This window comes from Babylonia areolata, chromosome 16, assembly GCF_041734735.1.
Source record: "Babylonia areolata isolate BAREFJ2019XMU chromosome 16, ASM4173473v1, whole genome shotgun sequence".
NCBI lineage: Eukaryota > Metazoa > Mollusca > Gastropoda > Neogastropoda > Buccinidae > Babylonia > Babylonia areolata.
Genome location: NC_134891.1, coordinates 14838954 through 14852022, shown reverse-complemented (window position 1 = coordinate 14852022; position 13069 = coordinate 14838954). Strand labels below are relative to the sequence as shown.

Genomic DNA, 13069 nt, shown 5'->3' with positions numbered 1-13069 from the left:
GCTTACATATACACACAAAGGGGGTTCAGGCAGTAGCAGGACTGCACATATGTTGACCTGGGAGATCGTAAAAATCTCCACCCTTTACCCACCAGGCGTCGTCACCTTGATTCGAACCCGGGACCCTCAGATTGACAGTCCAATGCTTTAACCACTCGGCTATTGCGCCCGTCATCTCCCATAAATCTGTTAGCGATGAACCCAGTCTGATCCTCATTTATCAACACAGGAAGTACGTATTTTATTCTAGCCGCAATACATGCTGAGCCTATTTTATAAACAACATTAAGGAGAGAGATTGGCCTCCAGTTTTTTTGTTGTTTTTTTTAAAGTAAATCCTTTGCTTTATCCTCTTTAGGAATGCATATGATAATGCCTTCCCTCAGAGGTGGTGAGAGTTGACTGCTTAGAAAACTATCATTTAGTGCTCTTACTACGAATACACTAATTTGTTGCCAAAAAAACTTGAAAAATTCTACCGTGAATCCGTCCGAACCAGGGCTGTTGTTATTTTTCATACTTTTTAGTGCATAAGTTGCTTCATCTAGTGTTATTTCTCCCTCTAACGAAGACTTTTCTACTTCTGTTAATTTTGGAATTTTAACTCAGATATTTCACAGTCTTCTACTTGTTTCTTTAAGTACAGATTTTCGTAAAAGCGTTTAACTTCTTTGATAATTTCTTTACTGTCTACTACTTTATCCCCGTTACTTAAAGTTAATTTCCTCATTTGTTTACTGACATAATTACGATTTTCAAGATTACAAAAATACCTTGTTATTTTTTCTCCCTCAGCTACCCACCTTGCCCGTGATCGAAGAAGAACACCTTCCATATGTTTTTCTCTGATTTTAACTAACTCTTCTTTATCATTGTTAAGCTGATGCCTTTCTTCTTCTGTTAATGTGGCTTTCATTTCAAGACATTCTATATTGTGTTCTAATTCTTTCTTGCGTTCACCAGTTACACGCTTTTTCATTGTAGCAAAGGCAATTGTTTTAGATCTTATCTTCATAAGCAGGACATCTAAAAATAGTTGATCCGGTATAGTAAGCTCAGTTTCGTGTTTTGGAACATTACTGAGACTTCCCCGAGAATAGGGTAAAGCTGCGTATTCCTCTGTAACATTTTTTATTACCTCCTTTATTTCTTCTACAAATAATTTATCCTTTAAGAGAGAAGAATTAAATTTCCACAAAGTATTTCTTTTTACATCTTTTTCTAAAGTAATTGTTAACGTTATCATAGAGTGATCTGTCCTTTAACCAGGAATTATATCAGCATCTTTTACAGAACAGCACAAAAAGTCTGATATCAGGAAAAAATCTAAACGACCTTGTTGAAGAGGATTATTTCTTCGCCACGTATATCTTCTAGTTTCAGGATTAAGTTCCCTCCTTATATCAACTAAGTCTAAATTAACTATCATACTATCAACTTGCTCATGAGCTTTTACATTATTCACGTGTTTATAATTACAGTAGTCATAAGTTGGATCCAACACAAGATTCCAGTCTCCCCCAATGATAAGGTTTTCGTAGCCTACTTCAAGCATGTGTTTTTCTACTTCAATATAGAAGTCTGGATTATCTCTATTTGGTCCATGAATGCTAATGATTAAATAGTCTTTTTCCCTAATACGGACAGAAGCAAATATATAGTTCCCTTCAGGATCTTTGTATACTTTCTTTAATTGGAATTCAAAATTATTTTTAAATAATATAGCTACTCCTCTTGAGTTAGATGTGTGGGAAGCAAAGTAACATTTGTATCCCCATTCAGATCGAACATATTGTTCAATCCTTGGGTTAAAATGGGTGTCCTGCAGAAGATAGATTGAACCATTTTTATTTCTTAGATAGTGGAAGACATCTCTTCTTTTTTGTGGGTTGGCCAGGCCTTGACAATTCATAGAAATAACCTTAATTATATCATCCATCATGTGTATATGCCGTTCTTAGTCTATCCAGTTTACCTTCAATTATTGCATGGTCTAATATAATATCATAACCAGAACATCAACAAATGTATAATCATGTTTCGATGAATCCTCCTTGATAGAAATAACTTCAATAAATAACAAAATAAGTAAGTATATTTCGCGTGTAATCATTGCGGACATTGTCAAATTAAGTATGATTGCAAAAGAAAAGCAAACATCATATTCATCTTTGCAATCACATACAGGTGCATTACAATAAGTACAGAGACAAAGACAGCACATCAAAACAGACAATCGTATTAATGCAATGATAAAAATAACAATAAATGTTACCATGGTGAACCTGCCAAGGGCAGTGCAAAAAATCAAGCTGAAGTAAACAGATCAAATTATATTCCAACTTGTTTTATAATTATAAGTTCAATTAACACTCAATTATGAAAGAATGTTTATTAGTAATATTGAAATCCTATTATATATATATGATTGACGTGCCATAAAGTGACTATTAAGAATGAATCGAGTCGACGCAATTTCTGTCAACATTAGCTCTTCAACAATGATACATACAAAGTCAATATAAACCGGACAACACGTGCTTTCCAGGACCGATGCATCCCGAACAACGACAAAATAAAAAATAAAAACCTCATTTTTAATTCAAAGTCAACCTCGTGTGTTCCCATATCTATTTTGCCATCTCAACAAACACATATCCCTCAAAATCCATATCCTTGTGTCTACACCCTCCGCACCCCCCCACCCCCCCAGCCCCCCCCCCCCCCACCCCCCACCCAAAAAAAAAAAAAAAAAAAAAAGAGAGAGAGAGAGAAGATATTTTATTCAAAGCAATAGAAAAAAAAATATATATATATATATATACACACACACATCGTCGTCATCAAGAGACATCAGACTGGGAAGATATTAACATCTGGTTTCATTAACCATGTCCAAACACATCCACGTTTTATGTAAAGCACCCAGTATGAACCCCGTCACTGTCATGTACACAAAATACATTATACATTATCATTACAATCTCTTTACACATACATGAATCAATTTTATTACTGTACAAACCCAAACCCCATAAACAAGAAATCCTTATGTCATATCAGAGGCGTTGAATCAGTGACAGTACACAGTATTTTCATCCTCACGCTCCTCATCCCCCTCCTCCTTATCCTCATAACCATCATCCTCACCATCACCGCCGCCACCATCATCATCCCCTCATCGTCAATATGTATTAGTTTAGGAAGATAAGAATGTCCAGTTCACCAACCAAATCAAAACCACCCAATCCAACATGCCCAGCATCATTCTCACCACTGATGGGCACTCACAACACACCCAACATTATCAATAATCACGTACATTTTAAACTTTAAGTAGAAAGGCATATCCATGTTGCGAATATTCTTATTCAAACTCTTTGCACACAGTACACCGTAAATAATCTGTGTCAGAGTTTCTCTTTTCCTTCCCTTTTAATTTTTTTTTCACAAGAATGAAAACTGTGACCATTCTCTGGAGTTTGTGAAGAATGATAACCAATTGACTGATTTGGGAGATGTGGAGGGGGGAGAGGAATGAGGATGAGGGGGGCAGGGGAGGGGGAGGGGGGGCATCGATAACATTAACCAACCACCAACATTTGAGTAGGATGATGACCAGGCCTTACCCCTCTGAAAAAAAAAAAAAAAGAGTCCGGTCTCTGAACAGGTTTTAAATCAATAACAGTAGCTAATGTCATTATCATCGTACCCATATTTTATGTAACACACCCAACATGAACTCCATCACTATCCGGTACACAAAGTGCATAATATATTATGATTACAGTCACTTTGCGCATGCATGCAACAATATTACTGTGCAAACCCAAACACCATAAGCAGTCCTAGTATGTCATATTGGAGGCGTTGAATCAGCAACACAACTATTTTCATCATCACCCTCTTCATCCTCCCCCTCATCATCATCATCATAATCATTATCATTATCATCACTGTCACGAAGTTTGTATAGTCAGCTGTAGATCTGATCTTGATGATTTACCCAGTCAGGAAAAGGATATAAACCCCCTCCCCCCACAAACTCCCACTCCCCATCTCCCCGATAGCATGATTAACACAAGGGAGTGAGAACACACCCGGAAAAAAGATAGTTGTCACATTCCAGTGGGAATTCCAAGTATCCTTTCTTCAGGACTATGGAATAATTGTCTTTCATGCACAGCATACTATTTTTCTGTTATAAAGTAAGATAAAATGTTGAGGGTCGAGGGGGAAAAAAAAGAAAAAAAAAAGGGGGGGGGGGGGGGGAGCAGAACAGTTTCATCTACAAGCCTATGGTGAAATTTTTTAATCAAATATTGTGATCATTCAAAGTAATATTCCAAAAATGCAAAAAATTGATAAATGTACCCCTCTCCAGAAACAAAAAATAAATAAATAATACAAGACAAAACTGGACTTTTTGTTTGCTTTTTGCTTTGAAATAAAAATCCTGAAGTGAGCCTGAAAAGCTTACATATCTAAACATTGTTTTCTTTTCTTTATATGGTTCAACATGTGTGTTTTTCAACTGCAGTTGGACAGGGTATGAGGATAAAATGAAAATTGACTGCTGAGTCTGTAAAAACACCAAATGAAGAAAGTTTATGAAACCCACAGTTTTTACAAACTTTTTCCATTTGTTGTTGTTGGACAGGTTGTATTAGCCAATTTACTTGTTGTGTTTTTCCTGAAATCTGTTGATGTGTTGTGAACTTGTGGTGTGCATGGGTATGAATGAAAGATATTATCATGTATCATTATTATGTATTATTAGTAATGTCTTTGGTTTGGTTTGTGGAAACAGATTTAGTGCTTTATGAATACTGTTGATTTTTTCTCTCTCTCTACCTTCTCCTGTTTCTGTTTTTGTGTACTATATGTTCCTTTGACAATTTTCAGCAAGCATTGATGTCATTCGAAGAGGAGAAACTGGCGGAGGCAGTCAAAATTCTGCAGGAAACAGAAAAGCGGTGTGAGGTGTCTGATGGCTTTGTCAGATCATTCAAGCGAAAGTTCAGCAAGAAAAAGAAAACAGTGAGTGTTTAAATGTACATTTTGTGCTGTAAGATCAGTCAGCAATAATTTCAGTGTAAAATGATAAAATCCTAAACAATATATTTATGACAAAAATGAATGAATAGATAAATAATAAATAAAAGAAAGACAAAATATTCCCATCCCCTTCTTAATGAAAAGAAGAAGATAACAAAGAAGTCATAATCAAGAGGTCAGTCAGACAATGAGCACACCAACAAACAAACTCAAAAAAGTAAGTGAATGAAAAGTAAGCAAACAAAACTCAAAAAGACTGAAGCTGAGTTATCCCTTCATATTTAGTTAAACGAAAGTGATGTTTGATTAGTTACAGAGTACAATACAAGCCAACGCAAAACTAAATCCAAATAAGTAAATCAGTCAACTGAACAGGTAGAAAACCAAGCAAAGTAACACAAAACAATTTAGATCATGAAATTATTTAACCAGTTATACATGTTTGTTTTGATAAAAATGTTTCTGAAATGATTATGGTAAAGGATTTGTACACATGATGGATATATGTAATTGTTTGTATGTTGATGATTGTATTACACATACAGTATTGTATAAACTGATCTGCAAATCTTGAAATATACAACACTTTCTGAATGGTTAAATGATACTTTATGGAGTAATTGCGTTATTGTAATAAAGAACAGGACACATAGTATAATCAAAAGTCACCTGTTTGACAAGATTTTTTATTATTCATTTGAAAATGATACTGATTGGTTAACCCTTTCACTTCTGGAACTACTTGTGATTTTTGCAAAATAATCACCAGCCTGTAAAAAAATATAAAATTTAAAGGTATGATCAAAAGTATATAAAAGTATATCTTTTTTTTATTTTACGGGTGGAAATAGAGCTAAAATATTAGCAAATGTATTAGACTCAACAACCAACTGCAGTTATGTTGTTTCCTTCACTATCATGTTGTTTTAAACACAAACACTATACATAACCACCCACATACACCCACACACTAACCCTCCCACCCAAACACCCTCAAACACTATCACACGATATTACAACACAAAAACTCACTGCAAATAATATTTCAGCTTGAAACTTTCATCTGGAGGGTTTCATATTAGACGAAAACCCCAGAATGAAGGTTTCAAGCTAAAATATTGTGTTTTCTATACCCACTTCTGACATGACCTTGCTCCCTTCCTGTTCATATACCTTGTAGCATGTGATCATCATCAGGATAACCAGAATCACTTCAGTTGATCAACAACTACTTTTGTTTTCTATCACATTTTCATGTTGCTATTGTCAATGATCTGTGGAAAATCAAACGAAATTCCAGCCACCTCTTCTGTACTGTACATTCTGGCAGCCATGTTGACATGCTCAACAGCTTTTCGCTTTATTAAACGCAAGAAAAAAGCATCAAAATTGAGCCAAAACTTGCTTTGAACACTCTTCAAGGCAGTCGCCATTTGCAAGGGAGGTAAGTAGATGTTAATGAGTGGCTGGACACTTGATTACGCAGTTACTCCTAAACTACAGATATATCCATGGTTGGAAGTGAAAGGCTTATAATGAAAAGATCAGAGGGGGTAATGGAGAAGGGTCAGGAGGAAACTGGATATTGTCTTGTGGTTAAATTCATGTATTCAAACCAAAGGATTGCTGTACAGAAACAGTGAGGTGAAGAAAGTTTTCTTTTTGTACTTTCCTGTATTCATGTATTTATGCAGTGTAAATGTCTCATGTAGTAACTGAAGACTGAATTGCATTCTGCCAGCGGGTTATGTTGAGCAAAATATGATTTCCACCATCAGCTTTTTTTGCAGGCTGACACTTTGAGCATTGAGGATCGGATCCAACGGCAAGTGATTGTAGCTGACAGTTTGCTGTACCAGGCCATTCTGATCTTCACTAACCAGGACATCCCCAGCTACATCAAGGGAGGCTGGCACCTCCGAAAGGCCTGGAAAATCTATGACAAACTACATCATGAAATCACAGCACTGAAGGAAAAGATGTCTGCCAATAAAATCCAAGAGATGGAAACAGGCATGACTTGGCAGGAGAGCGCTGTAGACCCAAACAGTGGTTTTCAGGATGCTGTTCTGTCCTCATCAGAAACCATGGCAAGTCCATCCAAAAGTTCAGTACCATCCACCCCAACAACAAAATATCAGGGATTGCCAGTTAAATCCAGCTTGTCAGAGTCAAACGGGGATGTTGGTTCCGCCACTGCATGCTTATCTGAAGAAAGTTTAGCAAGGTTACTGGGGGCTGTGAATTTTGGGTATGGAACATTCCAATTGTGTATGTCAATGGTTCCCCCCAAGATCCTGAAGCTGATTGAGTTCCTGGGCTTTGAGGGAGAACGGGAGATTGGTCTGGCGTGTCTGCAGTACACAAGTCATTCCAGAGATATGAAGGCTCCATTGGCCACACTGGCCTTGCTATGGTATCATACTGTGCTGCGACCCTTCTTTGCACTGGATGGAGCCAACAACTACAGTGCAGGTGACTGGTTACTTTGTGCTTCCATTGAGCCTGTGATTATGAGTGTGCACAAATGTACATGTATACTATATTGGAATCAGAATGAATGAGCATGTCAGTGTAAGTATTTGTGTATCCTTGTGTGTGAGTGAGAGAGAGAGAGAGAGAGAGAGAGAGAGAGAGAGAGAGAGAGCAAATAAGGATGTACATTATATTCACAACACAAACTGATGGGGTGTGGGGGTGGGTTTGTGTGTGTGTGTGTGGGGGAGCCTTCAAGACTGTCTCACCCTTCAAGACAACTTAGATGGTGTCTTTTAATGCAGGTACACAAGATGCAGAGACGATCATTCACGAAAAGGAAGCAGCCTTCCCCAATTCATCCCTCTTTCTCTTTTTCCGTGGACGGATACACCGACTGAGGGTAGGTGGAGTATGTAGTTTTGGTGTTGTGTTTGCATGTCACAGCTTGCTGAACAAGATTCAGATGGAAGCCAGTGCAACCAGTGACGGACCTGTGGAGAGACAGGAAGGAGACAAGAGCAGAGAATGTGCTATGCTGGAAGGCCATGTGTCTGCCCTGTACTGTGGGGGCTTTGCTATGTACATTCTGTAACCTAACTGACAGCCACCACCTGTGTCTCTTGACACTATCTTGCTGCAATACCATTCAAACCAATTGTCTTTTCAGTATTTACTCTGTGCACTTTTATAATTGGTTGACTGTTGCCAGTTGTAATTTGGCACTGTCTTTCATAAGTACACAGTGGCACTGAAGGGATACAAATTTCTGAGTTTTCAGTCTGCATGCTGTTTGTATACGCATGTATGTTTGAGATGAATACCAACACTTTAAACACACTAATCCATGTCAACGTTCAGTGGATTATCATCACACAAATGTGTCCACCATGCACAATACCTGAAATTAGAATAGAACTGCAGGTACAAGGCTCTCTGTTAGTTAAGTGAATAAATGTGGGAATTGTGGCCCATGAATGCATGTGGCCCATGAATAATTATCAAATTATCATTTCTGTCTTGTTTTATCTTATTAATATACTTTTGTAGAGTATAGTATAAGAGTAACTTACTGATATGGAATGTTTATATGTCATGACCTCACATTCAGTTTCATTTTTTGGAGACAAAGTTGATGCTGAGTACCCAAATGGTTAAACATCATGTGTGTTGCTTGTTTTCCCCAGAGAGAAACTGACCTGTCCTATGACATGTACAAGAGAGCCCATGAGGAAGCAAAGGGCCAGAGAGAGATAGAGCTCATGTGTTTGTATGAAATCAGTGAGTATCTGGGGAGAAAGAGTGTGTGAAATAATGGACCGTCTATGGAGATGGAACTCTGTGTATGAAATCAGTATCTGGGGAGATAGAGTGTGTGAAATAATGAACTGTCTATGGAGATAGAGCTCTATGTTTGTATGAAATCTGGGGAGATAGAGTGTGTGAAACAATGGACTGTCTATGGAGATAGAGCTCTATGTTTGTATGAAATCTGAGTATCTGGGGAGATAGAGTATGTGAAATAATGGACTGTCTATGGAGATAGAGCTCTATGTTTGCATGAAATCAGTGAGTATCTGTGGAGATAGAGTGTGTGAAATAATGGACTGTCTATGGAGATAGAGCTCTTTGTTTGTATGAAATCAGTATCTGGGGAGATAGAGTATGTGAAATAATGGACTGTCTATGGAGATAGAGCTCTTTGTTTGTATGAAATCAGTATCTGGGGAGATAGTGTTTGAAATAATGGACTGTCTGCGGAGATAGAGCTCTGTGTTTGTATGAAATCAGTATCTGGGGAGATAAAGTGTGTGAAATAATGGACTGTCTGCAGAGATAGAACTCTGTGTTTGTATGAAATCAGTATTTGGGGAGATAAAGTGTGTGAAATCTTGGACTGTTTACAGAGACAGAGCTCTCTGTATGAAATCTGTGGAAATAGAGTTGATGTTTTTATATATCTGGGGAGATAGAGCTCTGTGTTTGTATGGAATCTTGAGACATTGAGTTCATATGCTTGTATGAAATATGGGGAAATATAGTTCATTTGTTTGTGTGAAATCAGTGAGTATCTGAAAATACAGAGTGTGTGAAATCATGGACTGTCTATGGAGAGTGAGCTCTCTGTGTTTGTTAATGTTTGAAATCTCGGGAGATAGAGTTCAAGTGTTTCTGCAAATATGGGGAAATAGAGTTTGTGTTCAAATGAAATATGGGGAAATAGGGTTATGTATTTCTTTGAAATTTGGGGAGATAGAGTTGAGATGTTTCTGGAAATATGGGAAATAGAGTTTAAGTACATTTTAGATAGAAAATTTCCTTTTAATTACACATTCTTAACCGTGACCCAACTAGTGCAGACTCCGGCAGGGGTCTGACATTCCTGTCCTGTGCAAACTACTATCCGCCTATGCGGAGAAAACGAAACTACGGCCGATAACTTCCCGGAAGTAGGTAACCTCCCCTTTGTCCCGCTGGCTAGCGCCCTCTTTTTCCGGCAGCCATCATGACTCCTGTTCCTGTGCTCTCCATACGGCTAAGTTTTTCGTATTTTCTGTCTGTCTGTTGATTCTCTGGCGTTCTTGTTTGTTGTCAAATTATGTCTCCAACCAGGTCACCTAATTATGTAGCTCGATTGGGGAATCGTGCTAAAATTAAGGCGCGATCGCAATCGATTCGCTGACACTCTGGGCCCTCTACTCCTGGCCCTCTAAACAACGCCAACCCACCGCCTTCTCCACTTCCTCAGCCACCTCCTACACCTCCTCTGGTGACTTCTAGAGGTTTGTGGTCACACACTCAGGTCAGTGTTACCTTTAATGTCATTTTTATCGATCCGCGAACTCACTCGACGCGATCCGCATTTTCTCGGCCCTGCCAGTCGGCAGTGTACGAGTCGATCTCCTCTATCTCTTTACCCATACCCACAGTTGCACCAATGGAATGTGCCACAATCCCTTTGGGGAAAAAAAAAAGAAAAAAAAAAAGGCAGCTTGTTTTGGATCCGCACGTTAGACTGGGCTCTATGTGCAATGCGTCCGTGGTGGCGGCCGTGACATCGGATCACACGACCCCCCACGCAGCATTCCTCGACCGTCTCGGATCCAATGGCGACCGAGGCGCATAGGGATGCCCTCCCCTGGTGTAGGGAGGAAGGTAGACCACTAGGGGACACGCTTGCCCATACGTGTGCACCCCCCTCCTTGTCCGGATCACCCGATCCAAGGGAGGCAACCCCTGCTTCGCACCCTTGCCAGTGACCGCCGCAGTTATTTACCTTGCACCGGCACTGCTCCTCGCCTTCAGTGCGAGTGCGTGCACGGTCCCACCAAGCTATGCGGTGATGACCCCATCTGCCACACCGCTGAGTGCTGCTGTTTCCCATCCACTAATGGCGTCTCAGCAAGCTGCTCAACCAAACAATCAGCAACTCATCGCTAACTTGCTGCAGCAATTATGCACCACTCTGCCTCCCGGTGCCACACCTTGTGCCTGCACCGCCCACAGAGCAGGTACGTGCACGCCCCATTTGAACTTCAGCAGTGCTGGATTCTTCTGCCCCATTGAACTCTGCTGTTACCCAGATTAATATCGGCACTTCCACGTTGGACTGCTTCTTAATAACTTGATCCTGCCTCTCGGCAGTGTTCAGGCCAATCTTGTCTATCCCTTTATCTGTCAACACACAACAGCTGAGCGTTGGTCCTCTTGCAGGAGCTATTCGCGAGATTGGACTGCCGTTAAGCTACAGGGGGATGCACATCCCACAGCAAGCCGACAGACTTGTGACCCCCTTGTCCATGACGCCCTAACACTGGATTATGACGCCGTCATGCCACATGCCCTGACCGTCTCGCGTCCGATGGTGACCGATTCGGGTTGGGATGCCCACGGCACTAAGGGACATTATATTTATTCCCTTTGCAGCCGTTTTCACCTGTGTCGGTTACGGTGGCATCGAACCACGGACTCTCTGACACAGCATGACACTCCTCCCTCATCGCACCAGGGGATATGTGCTCTAAAGACACCATCCTTCTCGACGATTATCGGCGCCAAGGGAGGCAACTCCACATTTGTAACCTAGGCGGTTGACGCTGTAGTTACTTTCACCGACACAGCACGTCAATCCTGACCCCCGTGCTGCCCACCAACTATGTTTTTTCAGTTTCTCATTGGGTCCTGATGCCCATTCATGGACTTTACACAACTTTGCATAGCAACTGCACCTTTCTTGCTGTTTCTCAGGCTATTGGCCACTGAGCTTTGGGGTTCTTCATCCCCCCACACTTACAGTTGCACACAGTCCTCTGCAGGCAACCATCCCTATTACCATTCTCTTCTGGTTATACACAATAACAGGAAATAAATCACAATATTTTTTCACTTCTATTCTTTTTGATTTCTTATCAAAAAAAATAAATAAATAAATTGTGTGTATATATATATTTATATATATCTAATATATATATATATATATATACACCATATCTTGCTACATTTATACACATTTCTATTTATACTTATAGATGTATACTTATCCCTCGGTATACACGTGTGTGCGCTTACGGGATAGGTTCATACGACTTTCATATTAACATGTACCATTTTATTTCTATCTCTATTCATCAACATCTGTTCATTGAGATTTCCTACATAGCAATATAGACACACTTGCAATTGCGTCATTCTGTTCACATGCCCAGGTCTCTCTGTGTCTACATACTGGCACTTTATTTATATGTGTATGTACATCTCTTATATATAGGTGCATACACAGATTCCTTCCCATTACGGATTATGCACACTTGCCCATTTACTTGGGTATATCTGTGCACGCTACATGTTTGCTTATACAGCCGCTTATTTCTCGTGACTAGATCTCTTGTCATTGGCATATTCCTGACACCATCACTTGAGTTGATGGAAGTTTATAATCCCATTGCACATATATGTATTCATTTTCATAAATTCATCCATACCTTGCTTTCGGAGGATGACTGCACTCACAGATAAAACTGCCTCATTCACACCTGAATGTATGCTCCTCCACATATCAGTAGTGGCTGGTCCTTAGGGACCCACACACACTCCCTTCCCACCCACAGGGCTAAGAATGCCCTCTCTTGGTGCATGGAGGGACAAGGCAACCCAACTCATTTGCCTACAACAATCACCCACAGGGCTAGAGATGCCCTAACCTGGTACAAGGAGGGATGAGGCAGTCCAACTTAGAGGTGCCACTCCGGACACACATGCCCTTCATTCTTTCCAATTTTTAGCGGGCCAAAAACTGCCCACTGGGCAGGAGACAATCACCCTAAGTCCATCTCTTCCACTCCTCACTAGTAGCAGAAGGCCTGGGTAATACACTTGGGAGAATGGCATATTGATGAGGACGGATGCGTCTCACAAAGCACAACGCACAGTTCATTACCCACAGGGGCGTACCTTACTGCCCACTCATACCAGCATGGCAGATGCCGCATTCAAGCACATCAGTTCGCCCCATCACCTTACTTGAACGGAGATCCAG

The 13069-nt window shown here is 40.1% G+C and overlaps 1 protein-coding gene across 1 annotated transcript in view; it reads left to right on the top strand.

Annotated features, from left to right (window-relative positions):
* Positions 1–13069, top strand: part of LOC143291185 (tetratricopeptide repeat protein 39C-like) — an 88323-nt gene that overhangs the window by 14401 nt on the left and 60853 nt on the right. Inside the window, 4 exon segments of the mRNA XM_076600910.1 lie at positions 4906–5040; positions 6849–7533; positions 7839–7936; positions 8721–8814. Coding sequence (XP_076457025.1) covers positions 4906–5040; positions 6849–7533; positions 7839–7936; positions 8721–8814 — 1012 coding nt within the window.